Source organism: Trichechus manatus, unplaced genomic scaffold (genome assembly GCF_000243295.1).
Source record: "Trichechus manatus latirostris isolate Lorelei unplaced genomic scaffold, TriManLat1.0 scaffold00028, whole genome shotgun sequence".
NCBI lineage: Eukaryota > Metazoa > Chordata > Mammalia > Sirenia > Trichechidae > Trichechus > Trichechus manatus.
The window spans coordinates 14,459,190-14,482,644 of NW_004443964.1; the positions used below are offsets into that span (position 1 = coordinate 14,459,190).

The 23,455-nt window shown below is 50.2% G+C and overlaps 1 protein-coding gene across 1 annotated transcript in view; it reads right to left on the reverse strand.

Annotated features, from left to right (window-relative positions):
• Positions 1 to 448: 448 nt before the first annotated feature.
• AXIN2 (axin 2) overlaps positions 449 to 23,455 on the reverse strand; it is a 34,712-nt gene continuing 11,705 nt past the window's right edge. Inside the window, exons 3-11 of the mRNA XM_004374195.1 lie at positions 22,726 to 22,866; positions 13,835 to 13,937; positions 10,292 to 10,432; positions 9,645 to 10,144; positions 9,215 to 9,409; positions 8,654 to 8,887; positions 7,406 to 7,501; positions 6,097 to 6,264; positions 449 to 1,971 (exon numbers count right to left, since the gene is read on the reverse strand). Coding sequence (XP_004374252.1) covers positions 1,845 to 1,971; positions 6,097 to 6,264; positions 7,406 to 7,501; positions 8,654 to 8,887; positions 9,215 to 9,409; positions 9,645 to 10,144; positions 10,292 to 10,432; positions 13,835 to 13,937; positions 22,726 to 22,866 — 1,705 coding nt within the window. The 3' untranslated portion in view covers positions 449 to 1,844. The remainder of the gene's footprint in view (positions 1,972 to 6,096; positions 6,265 to 7,405; positions 7,502 to 8,653; positions 8,888 to 9,214; positions 9,410 to 9,644; positions 10,145 to 10,291; positions 10,433 to 13,834; positions 13,938 to 22,725; positions 22,867 to 23,455) is intronic.

Here is a 23,455-nt window from a genome sequence, read left to right on the forward strand (position 1 = left end):
GCAGCTACGTGAGGACAACCCTTCAGCCTGACTCCTCACCCATGGACTTGGGACTTGCCAGTCTCCTCAACTGCATGAACCATTCCCCTGAGATAAATCTCTCTATATATATACATATATACACACTTCACTGGTTTTGCTTCTCTAGAGAACCCAGCATAAGACACCTGTCCTGGGAGGAAGAGGCTGAAGGTAGGTGATAGAGGAAGGAGGACATCAAAGGAATTATTGCCTAGAGTCTGCTCTGTCACAAGAGTCTTCCATCAGTAGCCAGGTGATTCCAAAAAAAAAAAGACTTAGGAAAGCTCAGGGCAGGCCCAGATCAGACAGGACTCAAGGTCAGAAACAGGCTCAAACAGAGTGGGAAACCGAGCACAGGTGTTCACACATATGAAGGGCCACTCTCACCCCCAAGATTTAAAGATGAGGCTAGGTTGTTTTTTTTTTTAAAAATATAAAATTTTAATAAAGGCTACATCTCTTAATTACAATAATTATTGTACCAAGTAATTTTCCTTAAATGAACTCTTTATAATGCATAATTTACAGTATAAGTAGAACAAAATGCCATGGCAAAAGTCATTGAGTACAAGACTTATAATAAAAAGGCATAAAATATATTTATACATAAACCCCTTTCAAAAAACAAGGGAAGCTTGAGCCCTCAATATAGGGCGACTCACGGCATGGACCACCGTGCAGGTACAGGTACTGTACTGATTTAAGGTCAAGCACTAGAGATAGTGGATTAATACTCTTTTGCCGTACGATATATACAGACGTATAGTACAAGATAACAATGGCAAACAGAATGTACAGATTAACTTAACACAAAAACCTGAACATCAAAATGAAGGTGTTGGGGTGCAGGGGGGGTGAAGGGTGCTGCTAGGTCTTCTCATAATTGTTCACTTCTCTGCAGGGGAGGAGGCTACTTTCCTGAATGGCTATGGTCCAAAAACAAATTTAAAAAAAAAAAAAAAAGGAACTGGTATTTCAATAAAAGCACAAGACTGAACCACAAGGCAGTGGCTCCAGCAAGCCTCAGGCATCAGGCTGTAGGCCTGGGGTGAGCTACAAGACGTGGAGCCCCAGAAACAGCGTAAATCTAGGGAGCCAATGTAAGTCCCCCCTCCCCACCACGATGGATTATCCCATCAAATATGACATCCCAAAACAGCGCTGATGTTGCAACACGGTCAACCCTCAAGACCTTTTTGACAAAATAGAGCAGCACAGACAAAATATGCACCAATTTCTGTGTGTGTAAATGGCAGGGCACCATTTTTAAAAAGTCTATCTTCACTTGGAGAAAATGCAGGACAAAGCATAGTTTCTCTTCGAATGGCAAAATTATTAATGCACTCCTAGCTCAACTCCTCAGTTTAGATAGAACAACTAAAACTTCCTCTCTCCCCCTTCCGTGTTTTAAGCAGCATATCCATAAACTGGGGGTGGGGGAATCAATTGTTCAATAAATATCAGGAAGGATTCCTGTTCAGGTAAGCTATACACAGTTTCTCTTAGTTTACGAATTTCAGTTCCCTAGGAAGGCATATATTATGTGTGGAAGTCTCTCAAATACAGTCAGCATCTTCAACAGCCAAGAGTGGTCATGTTTTTAATAAATAGTTCAGGCTTTTCTTATCTCAGTACCCAGCTCATGAATAATGAAAACCAACCTCCCCCCACCCTCCCAAAGGCCCAGTGGCCAATTCTTCCCCAGACTTTGTCTTCTTCATTGGTTTAATTTTCCTTCAAAGTGTTTTGTCACTGTAGCTCATGTCCAAGACAGGTCAGGCGGGCTTGGATTCGATAGTTCCCCAAAGCCAGACCCGAAGGGCTCAATCGATCCTCTCCACCTTCCCCAGAATCCTCCCTTCATACATGGGGAGCACCGTGTCGTCATCCCAGATCTCCTCAAACACCGCTCCACAGGCAAACTCGTCGCTTGCTTTTTTGAAATAATACCTTAAAAGAAAAACCAAAAGAGCTTTCTGGGTAAAGGTGCATGTTCTGCATGGTTTAAAAGAAAAGTATGCCAACATTGAAGACTGAGACATCTTAATCTGCGACGGCGCATACATGCAAATCTTTGCCCGCATTTGATTGAAGATGGCAACTGGGGCTGGCCCAGCAGCACAGAACAGGAAGGTCCTGTGCGCTCGGGAGAACAGCAAGGCCTGCTGGGAGAAGCAGCCCAACGCAGGCCTTCCAACTGCAAACTACTCTGGGTCTGCAGCCTTCAGCCTGGAATTGCTGCTGCCGGCGGATGCACCCACATTGTGGAAAGGATACTTTGCAGAGTAGAGCTGTTTCTTTCCCTTTTTATGGGTATAAGATGAGGGTAAGGAGCCCTGGTGGTGCAACTGTTAAGCGCTCGGCTGCCAACTAAGAGGTTGGAAGTTCAAACCCACCCAGTGACTCCACAGGAGAAAGACCTGGCGATCTGCTCCCGTGAAGATCACAACCTAGGAAGCCCTATGGGGCCGTTCTACTCTGCCACATGGGGTTGCTACAAGTCAGACTTGACAGCACCCAACAACAGGATGGGGGTATGGGAAAGGAAGGGCCAAGCATGCCTCTCGCTCACTTGTAGCAGCAGACGGGGTAGGGGTGGCGGCCCCAGACTCAGGGCTACAGGTTCAGCCAGACTTTGAGCCCGCGTTATCAGTCTGCGGGACACCTCCTCTCATCCTTCCCACCCTCCAGCGCCTAGCTGCAATACTTCCTAAGGTCTCCAGCACAGCTGTGGGACACGCTGCCACTGGCAGAGCCAGGCCAGCCCAGTCCTGCTGCCCAGGGTTGAGCAGCCAGCACCCCCCTTCCCCCGATTCCCTCCTGCCTCTCCCATCCTACCCTTTGAGGGTCAAACACCAAGGGCCCTTCTATTATGCCCCTTGATTAAAGGTTCCTGTTACCCCACCCCAGTGTCCTTTCTTCTAAGGCTGTTTAATTGCATGGGCATAAATGACCAGTCTCTCCGGAGAGTCACTGCTGTCCTCTCGGGTCAGGCCCACTCCCATCCGCCTCCCAAGCGAGAGCCCCTTCTGTCTCCATCCCCAGCAAGGGGACCCCTCAGATGGATTAAACTTGCTCCTGGCAAGCTGTCATTTTCAGCCAATAAAGGCCACTCACAGGGGCAAGGTCGAAGTCCCCTGGGGAAGACAGGAACATCTCTAAAAAATTTAATTGTTTTGGGGTTAGACTTTTTTGTTTTTGCCTTTACTCTTAAAAAAAAAAAAAAAATTCCCCTTGGTTAGAGCTAAATTTCTTTTCCTCTTCAATGAATGCAAGCCAAATTCTTTCATAGGAGATAAGGCTAAATAAAGTGAAACAGCTGGGTTTAGTCAAGGTACTTTGCTTTTAGCATTCCCAGCGAATGAAGGCACCAGGGATGGACATCGCAGCTCTGACGGGCCAGTGATGAAAACATTTCATATTAAGGGGATCAAAACGCTTGGGGGAGCCCAAGACGGTGAACAATTGGGGAGGGGCACTGTGGCACAGGAGACCCAGGACAGTGGAAAAAGCCAGTTTCCAAAGAGGCTCAAATCCTGACCCCGCCCTCAGCTGTGCCCTTGAGCCCCCAACTCCAACCCCTCTGGGGCTTAACCAATGTGGTCTTTTACAGCATTGCGCGGAGCAAACACGCAATGACCTTTTACATAATTGCAACCTCCTTTCAGAGAGCAGAGCAGCAGCATTCCCTCCGCCCCACCCCCAAGACTTCAAACGCCCTGTGCTGCCCTCTTTTTCTCCAAGAAACTGGCTTTTCCACTGCAACAGGCTTTATGTGGCAAACTTTGCTTTCTTCTGACATCTGGCACCAACAGCGTCTGGCATGTCTGGAGGCAAATGTTCTCATTTTGAACCTCTGCCACGTTCAGATTACTCAACACGGCCCAGGTCCGCCCCCAACTCCGCACGAGGGGCTTTTTATGGGGGGAGAGAGGGTTGAGATGTTTGAGCACCACCCCTGAGCCCCCATGTCCCCAGGAGGGCCCGGAGTCCAGCTCTGACCCCACAGAGCAGAGATAAGGTAGCTGGCAGGGCCGTGGCCACAATCTGATCCAATCAGGGAAAAATCTGAGAGGGACCATTTGTGCCGGTGTTCGTGCATTAAACGGGAGGCCAGGGCCTCGAAGCCGGGCTGCTTCAGTGAGCCTTAGGAAAAAACTCGGAGCCACACGTGGCCGGAGCTGCTGGGCGAGGCACCGTCCCTGCAGCCTCCAGCACCCTCTGCTCCGTGGCCCTTCTCCCCTGAAGGTCACCTGCAGTTCCACTCAGAGTCCAGCAAGTCACAGCTGAGAGCAACATGAACCCCTGGAGGGCCACACGTGGGGAATGAGTATCACCTTGTATCTGTTCAGATAAAAAGCAGCAGCCAGGCCTCTTTCCCATCCCTTTGATACATCTGGGAATCCTCTCAGCCCAGGTGGAGAAGGGAAAGATCTGAGCACGGTGCCACGCCCTGCCTGTCAACCACGGACAGGGCCCGGCCCCAGCGCCCCCCGCCCCCCTCCGCCACCACTGCAGCCAGTGCTTTTGGCCTCTGCCCAAATAAATTCCAAGATGAAGGCAGCCTTCCTGGCTGCGAAGGGCCTGCCCTGGAAGAGACAGGGTCTCAGGGCCTGTGTCCTGGAGGGAGCCGGGGCCCACCTGCCACCTGCCGGGTTGCTCATTCAGGAGTTCTATACACACACACGCTGACCCCAGCTCGGGAGGCAGGGATGGCTGGGCACCTTTTGGGCGCATACTGTGGTTCTGCACAGGCCAGACAAGGGTGAGGCCAGCAGGGTGCCCAGGGCACAATTTAAGGAGGCCCTCGGTCTCAGGTGCCAACCTGCACTTGCAGGAGCCTGAGAGTCAGTGCTACCTTGAATTATGTGCCCTGGGCACCCACTAAGGTCCCTGGTGGTGCCAACAGTTTGAGCTCTACTACTAACCTAAAGGTTGACGGTTCAAACCCACCCAGCAGCACCACATAAGAAAAGCCTGGCAATCTGCTTCTGTAAAGATTACGGCCAAGAAAACCCTATGGAGCAGTTCTACTCTATAGCACATGGGGTCACCGACTCAATGGCAATGGGTTTGGTTTTCTTTTTGGGCGCCCCACTGGCCTCACCCTAGTCCCAGCCCTGCACCGGAAATAGCACTGGGGCAGAATCCACATTTTCCAGTGGGATGAAGGCCACTGAGAAGAGGCAGGTGGTCTCTGGACAGACTGAGATGTAGTAATCACCTGCCCCTCACTAACGGGAAAGAGGAGGAGAAATGGCCAGGGCTGGGCCTTGTCTGGTCAGCTCCTCTCGCTGGGCCTGCAAGCCAGTGTGGGTGTCTACACTCTCAGGGGAGGGAAAGAGCCCTCTGCCTCAGGCTCCAGCAGGGAGGGGAAGGCAGTGGGGCCCAGGCTGGGACAGTGGCCAGCCCTATTCAACCCGTGCCCACCCACAGGTCCTGCCCCTCCTTTGTTAAGAATAAAACAGCATCTCTGCTTCAAATGACCCGTAAACAGAGCCAAACAGTGAGGTGGTCCTTCAGGCAGAAAGGCTGAGCAAGGAAGCACTGCCCAGGTTTCTAAGGATTGGTCTCTGCCCTTCCTGGCACCTTCAGTGTGGGGAGTCTCTCCCAGGCCTAGGCCAGAAGGAGAGCAGTGCTTTCAGCTCCTCCCTCCTAAGTGCTCCGTCTGTCTGTCCACCTCTCTCTCTCACACACACACACTCCCTCCTCTTTTAGAAAGTGCTCCCATAAAATGGCCCAAGCCCAGCTCTCCTTCTTACAAAGCAGATTGCTCTCTTCTTCCTCAAAGTCGTGTTCACCTGGTGGAAAAGTCCAGGCCAGGGCCCCACAGAACCTGCCCTCCTAACCCCCAGCAGCCTCCTTGCTGCTGTGTTATTTCTGTCAGTGGGGAGGGGAGAGACGAAATGAGAAAAGATGCCAAGCGGCCCAGCCCACTCCAGCGTCCTCCCCCAGCCCCCTTGCCCCTCCCAAGCCACTCCCAGGTCCGGTCAGGTCAGGGGAGGTGCTCCTCACTCTGGCTCTCGGTCCTGAGCAAACACACTCTGGAGAAGAAAGAAGCCGCAGGACTCTTACCGATAATTTCCCTTTTTGCTGAGCTGCTCTTTGAAGTGGCCCAGGGTCAAGCTCTGGGCCTTCAGCATCCTCCTGTACGGAATTTCTTCTCCACAGAAAAAGTAAGTGACAACCAGCTCACTGGCCTGGAGCGGGTAGACACCCGCCAGTTTCTTTGGCTCTTTGTGACTGGAAATAAGACAACAGGCAACATGTTCAGCATTTTAAAGCCATGGGCAAGCACACACACGAGAAGGGGGCAGGCACCTGGAGACTCAGAGAAACTGAGGCAGCCATTCTGGCAGGCACACAGGCCACCCCCACATCAACTGCATGGGGTGTGCAGGAAGGAACAACTCCCTTTTGGTTGTACAAATCGACACCATCTACCACCAAGTGGGGGCCTGGAGCAGCCTTTCAGATTAGCACCAATGGGGCACACATCCCACCCAAACCAGGAATAATGCAGGGATGAGCCCAGAGCACCTCCAGGGATGCCAAGAACTCGGAATGCCCAGACCTCACTGGGGTTAGTCCACAGTGATTTCCACTTCCCCATCTGTTCACGTTTTTGTACAGTGGCTTAAAAAAAAAAAAAAAAAAGCTGTTGGCCAAGACAGCTGGTGGACTTAAGGTCAACCAATTAAAACAAAAGGGCCCAGGGAGGTGGCTTAGCCAGGACTTCAAACATTGCTCGTTGCTCAAGATGAAAAGGCAAAGAAAGAAAACTTTAATTATTTAGACCATTTTTAGATCTCTGGTGCAGATTTGTTTCAATGCACCATCCCGTAATTAAACGAAGCCGGTCTTCTCTGTCCGCTTTACAAGAGAATAAATCTCCACAGAGAAACAATACAACTCGGGAGGGCAGTCCTTCTTCTCTCCAGGCAAAAAACCAAGAGTGTCCTCCCTGTGTCTGCAATGGTGGAAATCACCTTCCCGCTCAGGTGTGCACAATAGGTTTCCAGGACCGCTGACTGGCAAGGTGACAGGTACAACTCTTCCACCCCTGCTTAGAGTCCTCTCTGCCCACCTGCTAAGGGCTTCACAGCCCAGCCTAAGACTACAGTGTGCCCAGGGACGCTAGGCCCATCCATCCCACCCAGGAGGGAAACTTGTGCGTAAGTCATGACGCACGATGTAGGTTTTGAATGATTCCTATTTATGGCAACACCTGTGTTCCTGTTTGTTGTCACTCATGTTAACATCAAGAGGTGGTTTTATAGACCAAAAAAAAAAAAAGTTTCAAAAGAACACAACTCCAGATGTTTCATGCCCTGGAATGCGACCCGCTTGGCAGATGTTGGGAGAGCCAGGTAAGGACACTCACTCTTCGGGAGCCAGGGCTGGAGTGGAGAAAGGTGTGGCTCCTGCCTGCCCAGGGGCCGAGTGGCTTCTGTCCCTCTGCTGACTGGCTGCACAGCACCTAAGGACACAGCCAGGGCGAGGGGTTGAACAGTTCCCCCAAGGCAATCAGGGAGCAGACAGGAAGTCGCTTTCGGGGGTCCTGAAGACACACAGACTCAACTTCCAACCTTGGTGGGACCCAATCAAGGCCTTGTGTTAACATGGGTCCAGGAGGCCTAGAGGAGCCCTGGTGGCGCCAACAGTTAAGCACTCAACTACTAACTTAAAGATTAATGGTTCAAACCCACCAAGCGGCTCTGCAAGAGGAAAGACCTGGGGATCTGCTCCTGTAAACATTACAGCCTAGAAACCCTATATGGCAGTTCTACTCTGTCACATGGGGTTTCTAGGAGTTGGAATTGACTTGATGGCACCCAACAACAGGAGGCCTGGAAGACATCTTGGGAAGGGCCATCCTAAACCACCTCTGGACACCCAGGACAGGATACTCCCAGCCCAGACAAATGCTAAAGGGTCGGCATTCCCCACCAGGTATGGTTTCCTCATACACGCATCTAACTGGCTTTAAATGATTGGGACAGGAAGAAAACTCGGTAAGGAATTGGCAGAATTTATTCTCCTATTTCTAGGCATGACCTGCCTGAACGGATCCTGGTTCACTCCAATGAAACAAACACAGCTAAAGGAAACAATGTCTGGAGGCTGGAAGGGAAAATCTTAGGCAATTCCTCCTCCCCAACAAGGGTTCAGGGTCTTTCTCATTAGGAGAAGGCCCTGGGTGGTACAAATAGTTAATGCGCTCAGTTGCTAACCAAAACGTTGGTTCGAGTCCACCCAGAGGCACCTTGGAAGAAAGGCCTGGTGATCTACTTCCAAAAAATCAGCCACTTGAACACCTTATGGAGCACAGCTCAGTCCCTGGGTGGTGCAAATGGTTTGCACTTCACTACTAACCTAAAGGTTGATGGTTCAAACCCACCCAGTGGCACCATGTAAGAAAGGCCTGGCAATCTGCTTCCGTAAAAATTAGCCAGGAAAACCCTATGGAGCAGTTCTACTCTATAACACATGTGGTCTCCGTAAGTCAGATTCGACTCGATGGCGTTTGGTTTGCTTTGGTCCCATGAAGAATAGGCCAGGTCTCTGCCTCCAAACCCAACCACCGCCTTAAACTCTGAATTCAGTCTTGGGCCGTCCCCCATCCACTTACCGCTGCTTTGGGGGCTTTGACACCTCAGCCAACCTGCGGCAGGCCTCCTCCAGCTGTGCCAGGGTGTTGGGTGGTGTCAGGGGAGGCATGGCAGGGTCCTGGGTGAACGGGTGGGCCCGGGGGATGGTGCGGGGGTGCCCATTGCTGGCCCCCCACAGATGGTGCCGGCCGGCTCGCTCACCAGAAGCTACACGGGCAGACTCCCCAGGGTAGGCCTTTTTTATGCTTTGGGCACTGAACAAGGAATGAAGAGAAAGCAGAAAGAAAGAAATTGGGTTAGCAAAACTGGAAAATGTGACTTCAATAGAAACTTCTCTATTCTGCTCTCAGAGAGAGAAAAAAAAAAAAAATAGCTCTACCACCACACGAGCAAGGGCTATTGCCAAAACATGACATTTTTGTGGTCTACTCCATCCAACATCTAATATTAAGATGGCAGGGGCAAACAGTCACATTTGTTTTCAGCCGGCTGCAGAAATAGCCGTCCCCATGATACTTCAGTATTGACTGTGCTGACCCACACGGTGGCCACAGCGGGTGGAGGGGCGGGCGGGTGTTTACCTATGGGGCTTGGGCTTGCTCTGCCGCTCGCTCTCCAGCATCCACTGCCAGACATCCTGCGACCTGTCTCCTTCCTCCCGGGGAAGCTGCGGTGCCCCAGCCCCACCTGGGGCCCCTCCTTCCCTGGTGGACAGGGCCAGGCCTGGCTCCATGCCTTTCCCACTCCGTTTGGGCAAGGTACTGCCTCTGCTGCCGCTGTGGGGAACCAAGAACCACACCAACCCAGAGACCCCGTTAAATCTCGGCACTCCTCAAATGGGACGCTTGGTGAGTGGGGGGATGCACCTGCCACCCTCCTCCCCCACCCTGCCCTGCCCTCTGCCTCCCTCCTAGAAGCTAAATGCCTGTGACCCCTGACCCACCTCAGACCTGCCCAGGGCACTGGCTGGGAGAAGCCCAAACTGGGGCGGCAGGATCTGCCGACACTCACCCAAACGGCTCCCCCAGCATCGGCTCCAGCACCTTGGGGTGGCTCTTGCACCTGGCATAGCAGTAATACTCGGGGCCCCCGGGGCAGAGGCAGCGCACCCTCTGTGCTGCCTCCGCCTCGATCTCCTCCTTGCTCTTAGGCCCAGCGTGGTGGTGGATATAGTGGTGGTGGACATGCTTTGTCGTCTGCTTGGCCACAAAGCCCCTGCCCCCCAGCAGGGGGCAGCCGGCCAGCGTGGCTGCTGAAGGGGGCAACTTGCTCCCGGGCGGGAGGAGGGAGTGGTGCTGGTGGTGGTGGTCGGGGGAGCGGGAGCGGGGGCTGTAGCGGCCCATGCCCGGCGACTGGCAGCCGGGGGTCTTGAGAACCCTCGACAGGTGGTCATCGAGAATGGTCTGCGGGTCTTCCTCATAGCTGCCGGAGGGCAGGAGGGAAAGTGGGTGCTGTGGGGGGCCCCCCTCCCGTGAGCTCAGCGCCAGCTCGGACCCCTCCTTCTCTTCATCCTGCAAGGGGAGGAAGTGACCAGTGAACAAGAGGGGACCACCCAGCCCCTCTGCTCTAGAAACCCCTCACCCGGTGGGTAGCCCGTCCAGAGGTGGACACTCCCTACATGCCCTGGCCCGAGAGTGAAGGTGGCGGCCCAGCACTACCTCTCTGATTTGCTGCAGCCGCTCCTCCAAGCTGTGGCGACTCTCCAGCTCCAGCTTCAGCTTCTCCAGCCTGGAGATCAGGTCAGCCGCAAAGATGGCGGGTTCCACGGGGGTCATCTCCTTGGGCAGGCGATGGGTTCTCTACAGGATGCAGGGAAGACAGGGACGAGCCACATTTAGCAGGCCCAGGGCACGGAAGCGGCGACGGTGGCCTCGCCCTAGCTTCCCGGGCCCCATGCCGCTGGCCGCGTCCCCATGTTCGGATAGAAGGCGGCTGGCAAGGCGGCCGGGGCTGCTCAGGATTTTTATGTGGCGGCACCATGGCCTCATGGAGAGCCATGGTCCCCACCAGCATTCGCCTTGGGCAGGAACAGTTGGTCGCACTCCGAGGGGCCCGGCGTGTTCTCTGTGTAGTACAACCAGCCCATCAGTAGCTACTCTGAAGACGAAAATCTTCAAAGACTGTTGTCAAACATCAAAAAAAAAAAAAAAAGGCAGCCCTCCAATGTGGGGAGGGGAGCAAGAGACCAACTCAAGGAATAAAAAGTAGAGTCTAAACAGAAAGGGAGTTGGAAATTAAAAAAAATAAGATTGGAAGGGAAGCGGGGGGGAGGAAAAGGAAAAAAAATAGAGTCGGACGGCTGGGGATCAGAGGAGAAGCGGTAATTTATTTCCCGGCCGCACACTGCGCACCTTTGAGGTGGTGTTGTCTCAACGCTGTCCTAGATCTCACTTGCTCTCCTCCGCCCCTCCTCCCCATCTCTTTGTACAGAAAATGAAGAAAGCCGCTGCAGGCTAGTAGCAGAACACTGCTGAGCTTGGCTGCCTAAAGCTGCTCTATCAAGGGAAAAGGGAACATCTCCAAATCAAGTACAGAATATAAAAAGGCACTGGGCACGTGTGCCAAAAGCAGCAAACAGAGAGAACCCCTGCCACCCGCCTTTTGGTCCTTTTCCTGTCATCTCGCCCCACCCCAGCCTCCACCTCCTCAGTTGTGTGACCTCCTTCTTCCTCAGTTCCCTCTCTCACCTGGCCCTACTTTTTGGGGTGGGAGTGGGGGAGCAGAAGGCCAACCTGCTAAGGCCGCCTTTAGCCCAGCCAGGCTCACCCCAGCAACCACGTAGCAGCAAAAATATGTGAGGGGGCAAGAAGGTGTCAGAAAGGGTCGTTCTCACACAGGCCAGCTGATCAGGCCCTGATCAAAGCGCTGCCTTGTGGAGAAAGTTGATTTGCACACCCCAGGACAAAATCATCTAATTTACAAGCTTGGGTGATGGGACTTTTCTTTATAAATACATTCATACACACACCTCAGTCCAAAAAAAAAACCCAACCCCAATATATCATCAATACTGGTGCATTTTGGGGGGTTGTTTTATTGGGGGAGGCTGCTAGAGGGTCCAGAAAAGCAATCTTAGTTTTCTCAATTCAAAAAAAAATAAGACAGGTAAGTCTGTTCTTGTCTGTGCAAGGAACCAGAGAGAAATTATTCCAGCAGCATCCACTCTAATGCCACATAGACTTTTGTGATTCGATGTGTTAATTTTCTAAGTGCTAGACAGGTCAATTGGATTTTCTGAAGCCGGCGGACAGGAATTCATAAGCAGAGATGCCTGCTTTAAACTGGGTGGTCTCTCCCCGTCTCTGAATATCTGAATAAAAGCGTCCCTGAAGCCTGGATCTCAGAGCTCCTGAAATGGAAATGTAGACAGGGAAGCTCTAGGGTACAGAGACCACATGCTGCCAGCCCTTGAGGACAAGGAGAGAAAAAGGGCAGTCCCAGAGAAGTCCTCCCCCAGTGTCATGGACTGAATTGTGTCCCTCCCAGAGAAGTCCTTCCCCAGTGTCATGGACTGAACTGTGTCCCCCCAAAATGTCATCAACTTGGCTAGGCCATGAGTCCCAGTATTGTATGACTGTCTACCATTCTGACATCTGATGAGAATTCCCTATGTGTTATAAATCCTCCCTATGTGTTGTAAATCCTATCACTATGATGTAATAAGATGGATTAGTGGCAGTTATATTGATGAGGTCTACAAGATTAGATAGTGTCTTAAGCCAATCTCTTTTGAGATACAGAAGACAGAAGCAAGCAGAAAGACATGGGGACCTCATACCAAGAAAGCAGTGCCAGGAACACAGCACATCCTTTGGACCTGAGGTTCCTGTGCCAAGATGCTCCCAGACCAAGGGAAGACCAATGACAAGGACCTTCCTCCAGAGCTGACAGAGAAGAGAAAGCCTTCCCCTGGAGCCGGCACCCTGAATTCAGACCTCTAGCCTCCTGCACTATGAGAGAATAAACTTCTCCTTGTTAAAGATATCCACTTGTGGTATTTCTGTTATAGCAGCACTAGATGACTAAGACACCCAGTAAGCCTGCCTCTCCTCTCAACCACAGGCAGAAGCCACTCACGTGACCCTCACTTGCAGACACTTCTCTCATTCAGTATGTATTAAGCACTGTTATGGATGGAATTGTGTCCCCCAAAAATACACGTTGTAAATCCCAACCTCTATGCTTGTGGTTATAATCCCATTTGGGAATGGGTTGTCTCTGCTATATTAATGAGGCAGGATTAGTGCAGGGTGTGTCTTGAGTCAATCTCTTTTGAGATACAAAGACTAAACAAGCAAGCCACCAGAGGAGAAATGGGATAAGACAGATGCCAAGACACATGGAGATCTCCAAAGAACAAGGAAGAAGAAGCTGAAGAGACAAGGACCTTCCTCCAGAGCCATCAGAGAGAGAAAGCCTTCCCCTAGAGCTGGTGCTCTGATTTTGCACTTCTAGCCTCCAAAACTGTGAGAAAATAAATTTTCATTTGTTAAAGCCATCCACTTGTATTTCTATTACAGCAGCACTAGATAACTAAGACTCAACAGCAGGTACTATGCCAAGTTCTAGGGATGGAAACAGACAAGACAGAGCAGCTGCCTTTCAGGATCAGCAGCAGAAATGGTCAAGTAGATATGTAAGTGGACAACTGAAATGCCTGAGCCGTGTGGAAGACACAAGAAGCAGATGTCCTAGGGCATAACTCTCTAGCCTCATCATTCATTCATTTAACAAGTATTCACTGAACACCTACGATGTGTCAGGCACTGTTTCTACGGATACAGATGTTAACAAAATAGACAAAATCCCCTGCCCTCATGGGACTTCCATTCTAGTGAAATCTGTACCAATGAGCAGACCATGCTCGAGAGAAGCATGGCGTGTCTCCCAACATTTCTTGGTTTCCAGGAAAGAGTGCTTTGGTGTCTTTCTCATAGAAAATTTTCTTTTTTGAATTGAGAAAACTTGAGGGGTCAAACAGGTCATCTTGAGACTCATAACCACATCACTCTGCTCAAATTCATGCCCCAACCAACCACTAATGCCCTCTGCCCAGTCCTACCCTTCCCTCCCTTTTCCCTAGGCGACCCTCATACTGTTTGCTTCTCCTACCTTCCCAGGACCTCCCCCTTCCTACCCCCTTTTCTTCCTGACTCAACATGGTTGCAAACAACCACCTCCCACGCCAGCCCAATACTCACCGGGAAATGAGGTAGAGACACTTGGCCATTGGCCTTCACACTGCGATGCATTTCTCTCTGGAGCTGTTTCTTACTCCCCACGCGGTATGGAGGGATTCCATCTCTAAGGGAAAACAGAAGAGAACCCGCAGGCTCACTAGAGTGCTTTCAGCAACTGGCTGATGCACGTGCCCCCGAGACCCTGCCATGGGTGGGCTGTGCTTCCGCGAGAGCACACTGCACGTCACCAGGTGCCACCATCCTTTCCGCCAGGAGCACTTGATCCAAGGGCAAACTGCCAAACCAAATTTAAAACCATCAGTCATCTCCCAAAACATGGCTCCCTCTCAGATGCAGGAACGTCAGCTTGGGAAGAGTTGATAAGCTCATCTCTCCACATCCTAGGCTCAGAACTGGGTTATACTCTAACCAGCCCAGACAGTAAAAATCAAAAAAGTAAACTGAATCTATTGTCGTCAAGTTGATTCCCACTAATGGCAACCCTGTGTGTACAGAGTAGAACTGTGCTCCATAGGGTTTTTTTGGCTGTAATCTCACGGAAGCAGATCACCAGGCCTTTCTTACAGCATCGCTGGGTGAGTTTCAATCACCAACCTTTAGGTTAGTAGTCGAGTGGAAACCATTTGCACCACCCAGAGACCCAGAGTAATGGCTCCCCTATTTTACTGGTTCCTCAAACAGGAGACTCTAAGGCCCTTTTAGTTCTCCCAATGGTCTGTTACTACCACTGATGTACTCCCCCAAATTGGGGAATCAGGTCCTTGTAGAGAGTACCAGCACAAAAGGTTGTAGGGTTCAAAACCAAACCCAGAGAGCTAAACCAGGCATAGGGAGGTATGCGGAATTCTCCAATCATCAGTCTCCAAGCTACTTCCATGTTTCCTTTTATAAGTTATCACAAGGGTATCTCTGGCTCCTTCCTTCTCTCAGCGCCACACCCTACCCCCCCCCAACCATTCGATTCTCAAAGACCCATGCTCCCCACCATCTGCATTCTGTACAATTCATTCAGAGCCCTGGTGGCATAGTGGTTAAGAGCTCGGCTGCTAACCAAAAAGGTCAGCAGTTCGAATCCACCAGCCACTCATTGGAAAACCCATGGGGCAGTTCCACTCTCTCCTGTAGGGTCACTGGGAGTCGGAATTGACTCGACAGCAATGGGTTTGGTTTGGTTTTTAGTTAAGTGCCACACCCTGCTTTAGGCGCTGGGCCAGAGAGCAGTGAACAAATGGAGAAAAGGGGCAGACATATACCCTCGTGAAGGTTACATTCTGAGGGGTATCACCGGCAATAAGCAAAATATACAGTATGTTTTGTTGTTATTGTTGTTAGGTGGCATCAAGTCGATTTCGACTCGTAGTGACCCCGTGTGACAGAGTAGAACTGCGCCATAGGGTTTCCAAGGTTGTAATCTTTACGGAAGTAGATCGCCAGGTGTTTCTCTCGTGGAGCCACTGGGTAGGTTCGCACTGCTAATCTTTCAGTTAGCAGCAGACTGCTTAACTGTTGCACCACCAGGGCTCCTTACTGTATGCTAGAAGGTGGTAATAAGTACTCTGACAAAATACACAGCAGGAAAGGGGGAGAAAGAACCACGTTGGGGTGGGCTTGCAATTTTAAACAGGGTGGTCAGTGATGTCCTCACTGAGAAGGTGACATTTGAACAAAGACCTGAAGGAAGTATGGGCTCCTATGTCCTTCATCTTCATGAAAAAATAAAAATTAGCAAAAGTGAAAGAGGTTTAAAAAAAGCTGCCACTTCACCTAGTCTTTACTAGAAGCATGACCTGGAGTTGCCACCATTTTTGGTTTTTAAGAACTTCATTCTTGAAAGCAGTCAAATGGTCAAAGACGTGACCGTGTTCCCATCGATATCCCTTCCGTTGGCCACTTATCTACAAAAACCTCAGCGTTTCAAGAGCCATTATGGTCACACCATGTCTATGAGGAATCATACTCAGAGGCTGTCAATACTGGTATCAGGTGTTTGGCTATTCTCCCTTTCCCAGGTTTCTGGTCATCATATGGTGGGAGTTGTATGGGAAATAGAGTGGAAGGAAGACAAACACCTTTGGCTCATCAGCAGTGGGTGGAAATTAGCAGTGCCTAAAAATACCTAGGGAGCAGCCAGGGGTAACTGGTTGACCTCTAGCTCTTTATCTGTGATGCTCTAGAATTCTAAATGACTACAATTTCTGGAAGTCTGCTGGCCTACATCAGAGAGAGGGCCACGGTGAGGACAATGCCAATCACAGCAGATCAACCAACCAATCTACATTAGCCTAGCCAAATCTTGACTAAGAAAGAATGTAAAAGATAATGCTATTGACAGGTGCAGGGGATAGAGCAGATCGCTATCTACAGCAAGAATTTACATATAAAGCATAAGGTCCTACCCCAGAGCAGTCAGAGTAGGGAGTAGAGACAGTGTATCCTGTGGGAAGGGTTAGAGGTTGACCAGTTGGCCTAAGAAACAATTCTCCCAGTCAGGCTCCTGGTCACAGAGGCCTGCCACTTGCCCTGGCCTTTGAAGGTGAGGTAGGATAAAAAGTTCTAAGTCCTGGCAACTTGCTGAGCCCCATGAAGTTTATTTATCAAAACTCAACATATCCATCGGGGGATGGTTTACCCACCACAGGAGAAAATGGCCCCACTGGGCTCTCACATGACTAGCAGCAAATCCCACCTGAAGCAAACAGTTCCAAGAAATTGCAATTTCCATTTATCGAGTTCCTTCTGTGGGTCAGGCAGTGCCCTAGGCCTTGATGTATAATCCAATCTAATTCTCGCAAGCATCCTAATTAACTACATTTTACAGTGACCAGAAAGGCTCGTTAACTTGCCTGAAGACACAGTCAGTTGCAGTTAGATCCAGGATTCAAATCGAAGCCAATGTCAGACTCCAGAACCAATATCTTTACACCTACAACCTACACTCATGACCCTCATTGTCTCAAGATGCCCACTCATTCTACCACATCCCCTCCCAGCCCAGCTAGAGCCAGCCTTCCTGCTGAACTTGGCGTACCACTTCCTAAACCCCAAGGAGGCACCAGACACTCTGAAGGAATGAATGGGAAATTTGGGGGATGGCTCTGGAAAGTCTTCCACCACCACTTCACACTCTGCTTATGGGGCATTCCACATAGTTCCCAAGGCACACTGAATGTCTCCCTATCTCTCACCTGGTATCCCTTGTGGGGTAGGGGTGGAAGTTTCCAAAGATTGGGTTCTCAAGCTGGCGTAACCAACTTCTGCTGCCCCAGGCCTGCAAGACAATACCCACTCCCTTCTCCTGGCTTACTAAGAGTGGATGGCTCTCCCTCTAGGTCTCTTCTTGACAACCTTGGGGGACAGGAGTCAAACACCCATTGGACCCCACCATGAAACAAACAGGGCTTCAAGAGTCCCCAAAGAGTCTGCCTCCAAGACTTACCCTGGAGTTCCCACCAGTAGCCTTGGCTCTTTTCACCTGACTTTCTTCCCAGGCAGACACCAAGGGTCAAGCCAGTTCCCGCCAGATGAAGACAGGAAGAGTAAATGGTTTTATAAGCACCCTTCCCCAACATACTATGACACCAGAGCAGGTGAAGGACCCAACTGCAGGCAACTTGTCACTAGAGCAGAACAGGGAGATTTCAACTTGCAAAGGCTCCACAGGCGCCTTGAAGAAAAGTACCTTTAATTCCCCCAAGTCAAGAATCTTCTTCCAAAAGAGCCCTTCATTCCCAGGCCCTCTTCTTTTACAAGCTCTCAGTCTATGATAAGTTTCTTGGTTGCTCAAAACTGGCCTGAAGAGTACCAGCGTCTCTGCCCCTAAACAGTCTCCTTTAATTATAAACATTTTAACTAATGAGCCCACTGCCGGCTCAGCTGTTTCTGGGGAGCACTGATTTTGAAGTGTGGACTCCAGTTAGCTGCCATGTAAGCAGAGGCAATTAGCTTAGCCTTTTGACTCCACCGTGCCGGACCTGAGCGCCGTTTTCGGCCAGCTTTGAAAATCGCAGACCCACGTGCACATGCGGCCACTGGCACCTTCATTTGGCAACCACTCCAAAGGCGGCCTCGGACCACACCGACATCAAAAGCCGGGTTTGTACGATAAGGTGATATCTGAAGTTCACTCGGGTGCATTCCCTAGTGTCCAGAGTAGATCCATAAATGAGATATGAGGCAATAAAAATAAATAAATAAAACTGTCTGGGCCGCCTGCCTGCGTGAAACGCGAGGAAATGATCTTGTGCCGATTTGGGGACATGCAGAGCAGAAGCCACCCACACACCGAGCTGCTCCTGAGTATAAGAGCTACTCGGTAGTGACAGAAGGAGGAACAGTAGTTGGAGGGGAGGAATCACCAAGCAGTAAAAAACTTTTGGAGGTGACAGGTCTATTTATTATCTTGCTTGCGGTGATGGTGTCATGGGTGTATAAACCAAAAAACCGAACCCACTGCTGTCGAGTCGATTCCGACTCATAGCAATCCTATAGGACAGAGTAGAACTGTCCCACAGGGTTTCCAAGGAGCAGCTGGTGGGTTCGAACTCCCAACCTTTTGGTTAGCAGCTGAGCTCTTACCACTGTGCCACCAGGGTTTCCAATGGGTGTATGCATCTGTCAAATTGTACTCTTTAAACATACGCAGTTTACTGTATGTCAATGATATCTCAATAAAGCTGTTTTTAAAACTATGAGATAAAAAAAAAGAGAGGGCAACTCAGTGCAGAGAGAAAAGGGGGGCAGCCTCTACCCACCACGGATTTTGCTTTTGTGGCTCTGGCCACCTTTAACCAGCAAAGCTACATTTGGGTGGCACAGACCAGCTTCTTCTGACGTTTTCAGGCGCCCAGCTTTATCCTCCTAAGCCTGAGGCCCTGCAATGGTCCTGCAATCCCACCGCCCCCAGCACTCCAAGGACTGGGATTTAAGGCTTTGCTGGGAGTCTGGAAGTTAACTCTAAAAACATTAAAAAGCTCTGCCTGCCGAGAATGCAGGTTGCAGACTATCAGGCTCGTAAAACCGCCTTCTCTGAGGCCAACAACATGGAGGCCCAAATCCCCAGCCATCTTTAACAGGGCCTGTTACTTCACAGGGAAACAGAAGTCAGCAGTGGGCTTTGGGAGAAGGAAACGATAAGTCCCTGCCCGTCTGTAAATCGAGGCCCCGCTGAAGGAGAGCCAAGTGCGGGTAGGTCCTGCCCCAACTTCTACCAGGCCTCTTGCGAAGGCCCGAGACTTAATTGGTTCTGTCGCCAATGAGATGATTGCTTCCCTGGGCTTGTGTCTAATGAACTCAAACCTTCTGGAGTCTATTGAAGGCCGCCTGTGACCCCCTCTCCCGCCCCCCACCCCAGCTCCCAGCAGCCCCACTCCCCAGCCCCTCCCAGCCCCCCTCCCAGCCCTCGGCCCATTGTGACAGAGAAGAAACAGCCAGGGTCTTTTCATGCTTTATGGGGCGCTCCTATTCACTTGTTCAAGGAAATTTCAAAGGGGCCTGCTACCCTCTTATCCCCTCTAAGCTTCCCGGATGAACAATGGGCTGAAAGCGATTCAGCTCAGCTTTTCATCCCCCACACACTTTCTTTCTCGCTCCATGTGCTCATCTGTGCAAGGCCCTCAGTTGGCAGTGCTCTGAAGAGAGGGTCTAATCCCAGCCCTGGGAATCCCAGGTGACCTGCCCGACACTGGGCAGATCATACACTCTCAGGGCCAGCCGGCTAGAAAGCACCTCGCACGACCCTGAGCTTTTAGCTCATACCAAGTGTGTTGGGTGAGAGAGTAGGGGGGTGCCGAGGACTCCCTGTGCCCAACCCTGGATGGCAGCTTGAGACCCACGGGGACATCCCAGCCCAAGTGCGCACCCCAGCAGGTGGGCTCTCCTTCTGAGACTCTTTTGTCCTCCACTACAGGCAGCATGTGGCAAACGGACCTGGGCAACCAGCTCTCAAGAGAGGATGATGGCACACTGATGAGAAATGGGCTCCAAGTGGGTATCAACATGCCCAAATGGGTACAACTGGAACGGCCACATCTGCCCACTTGGCTGGGAGAGGGCTGAGAGCCATCCAGCACTGCTGGGGAGACTGGCTGAGCCTGAGATAGTGAGAACACATGAGCACTCAGGTCCCCAAGCCTGGGTCCTTACCCATCATCAACCCAAGACAGCTACTCCGTGGAGGGGCTCACAACAACCAGAGGCTCTGCCACCTTGGGACGCAAGGGTATCTTTCTAGCCACAAAGAGAAAGTTGCTAACTGAGGGATTTGTCCTTTTCTGTCTGTATCAGAGTGGATCTTACTGGCCCACACTCCAACCCTTGCTACCTAAAATAGTTGACTTGCAAAGGTAACCTTTCTGAGCCCTCCAAGTGGCTTCCCAGGGCTTCAAAAGTCCACAAAGCCCTTCAGCCAAGGGGGGAGAGAGCGTAGGGGCTTGTGAGCTTTAAAGAAGATGGGTGAATGGGGGTGAGGGAGTGAACTGCTCCCACCAACCCATTAAAAAAGAAAGCAATCTGAACACTAATCGATAAAAATAAAAGAAATCCTCAATGGGTCAAAGGTCTCTCATTACCAACTAATTCTAAGAACATATCTTATGTTGAAAATGTTCATGCTTGGCGACAGTGACAGGCAACGGGCAGGGGACCATGTCTGGCCTGATCTAGAACGCAGAGGACCTGGGTCTGGCTTCTGTCTGGCATGGATAGCTATGGATCCATTGGGCCTTACTTCCTCATCTGTAAAAAAATCACCAATAACTGCGTGCCTTTCTAACTGGGTCTTGTGAGTCTCAAAAAAGAACATGTATGGGGACTACACCCAAATTTCTCATCATGAACCCAGAATAACACCTCCATGATGGGGACTGAAATACAGCCAAGGGCCAGGAAGCAAGCCAACAATAGTCTCTAAGAAAATTAAATAGAAGCCTTGCAGTCTTAAGTAAACTACATTTAGGAGCTTCACTCAATGTCCTCACTCAAATCCAACTTACTCCTATTTTACACACAATGCTAAGACTTGCACGCAATCCGCAAATAAATAAAAGCTGAAGGAGTGATACTGCTAGAAGCAAGCACAGACAGTAGCAGAAAATGACAGTGGGCAGAATGACACAAAGGAAAAAGAAAAACCATTTTAAAAAGGAGGGACACCAATATGCATAGAGACAAACGGCCCTATGTAACCTATGAGACAATCCTACAGTACAGTATAAAAACAAATCTTGATATTGTTTGGATCACCAAGGAACAAATTATGCCTTGCCTACCGGTATTTAATTCAAACAGAGCCACACATTTGTTATTTCCAGAAATACGTCCAAGTATGGATATTTAAATAGAATTCAATCAATACGGAAAACCCACTTCTGTGGAACCCTTCACACGTTTCTATACTGGATGAAAGATGTGCAATCTTACTCTATTTTCGCTAATGCCCAAATGCTTTATTAAAACTGACCCTTTTCACTTTAAGGCTCTCTCTCCCTTTACTAAGAGGGGAATTTGAGGTAACACAATAAAGGTCACACAGAAAATCGAGAGTAGAGTCCCAAACCTCATGGATTTTCCTTCCAACTGGTTCCACACCACAAGCCAAGCAATAGGACATTGGCCAATAGAAACCTGATAATTTCAAACAAACTGGAAGAACAGATGGTCCGGTTTTAGGAACGGAAAACGAACAAACTCTAAATAAGAATACCAGAACTTGACACAGGTGTGTTCAAGGGAATTTCAAAGGAGCCTGCTACCCTCTTATCCCCTCTAAGCTTCCCGGATGAACAATGCTGAAAGCGATTCAGCTCGGCTTTCCTTGACACAGGTTGGGCTTCTCTTTCAAAATTGTACCCATGAGAGGTGAAACTCCTATTTCAAAGCATTTGTGGAAAAGCCCTCAAAGACCACTTCTAGAACAGTGGTTCTCAGCTGGGTGTTGTGTGAGAAGCCCTTGAGGAGTCTTGCCCATGTCCAACCACAGCTGTCCAGAATCAGAATCTCAAAGGATGGCAAGAGAAAGGTACACCAAGCCACCCACCACAGAAAACCGCTGTTCTCCACCCACAAGGAAATCGACACAGCTTGACTTCAAGTGACCCAAATTCAGAGCATGACCCCACCTGATTGCCTGCTGACCTTATCAGACCCCCCACCAAAAGGACTCAGATTGCCTCCAAAAATCAAATCCATCCATCTGCAAAAGATCCAAGACTAGACACTCCTTTGAGAGAAGATATGTCAATGAGTGCCACTATAAGCAGGAAGCCCTACTTTGGGTCCCCAGTGCCTGACACAGTAGGCGCCCAACACTTACTGAATTAAACAATGTCCATTTGAAGGTATCTATGTGGGACCATCACACACACACAGTCACCCTGTAGAGAGCTCTGGCTTCCTGACCCCTACCTTCAAATATGACTTTTCCTCTAAAATCAATGAACTCAACATAAATCCTTCTAATGCCACCCTGTCTCCCACCTGTTGGTCCTGCACCTATGAAATACCTGAGATGAAGACCAGCCAAGCAATTCTGGCCACAAGGAAAGCACGCAAAAACAACAACCAATACATTTTTTTTTTAACTCAAGGAATCTATAGAGAATCACCTTAACCTTCTACTTTAAGCAGAAGTTTTCTTCTGTTAAGTTAGTTTTCTTCTGTTAAGGCATCATCCAACTTTCATTCCAAGGCTGTAAGCTTAACACCACCCAGACTACCATGCCACCCCCTTTAACCACCACCACACCACCGTAACACTCCCCTCCCACCAAACAAATGTCCACAGATGCACAGCTGGGGTTTGCATAGCCAGGTAAGAATGGCTGACGATTCTGCACAGCTGACCTGGTGGTTCTCACTCCCAACCATGTACATGCTGGGGATCCCAGAATACTTACACGCTACTGTCCGTCATGGACATGGAATCATCAGTTAGTGCGTCACTGGAGATCTCACTGTCATTGGCACTGGTGGCAGGCGCAAAGACATAGCCGGAACCTAGGTGGTACGGATTAACGGAATCGCTCCTCTTGAAGGACCTGCCGGAAAAGCAAGAGAGTGGAGTGGTCATTGAGCCTCACTGGGAACCCAAGTTAACAGATGACCTCATGACAAGTGAGTGCATCAACCCCCATTCTGCTCAATGCCAACCTGATGTCAGCTCCAGGTGTCCATCTGGGCAGAAAGCAGGGGCCCCAAACGTGGAGCTGGTTGAGCCACTAACTCATCCGTACAGAGGATAGGGAGAAAGCAGGCTGGGTTCCTCTGTCCCCAAAGGCAGACCTGCCAGGGGACAGAGCACTCCAGGGCATCCTACCAAGTCCTAAATACACATTTACACAGAGGAATGGACTCTGCTCTGGGAGCGGGCTATGGAGTGAGCAAGGGGAGCAAGTTGGTGGAGATGAAGTGTCTTTCTTCTCCCCACATCCAAGCCTGTACTGATGGCCTGCTGACCTCATCAGATCACTCCCACCCCCACCCCCAATGACTCAGACTGCCTTCAAAAATCAAAACCATCCATCTGCAAGGATCCAAAACCAGACAAAACTCTGGAGAGAAGGTGTGTCCATGAGTGAATTTAGGAATACAATTTCAGGGCCCAAGACCTGTTGAGCATCCAAACTC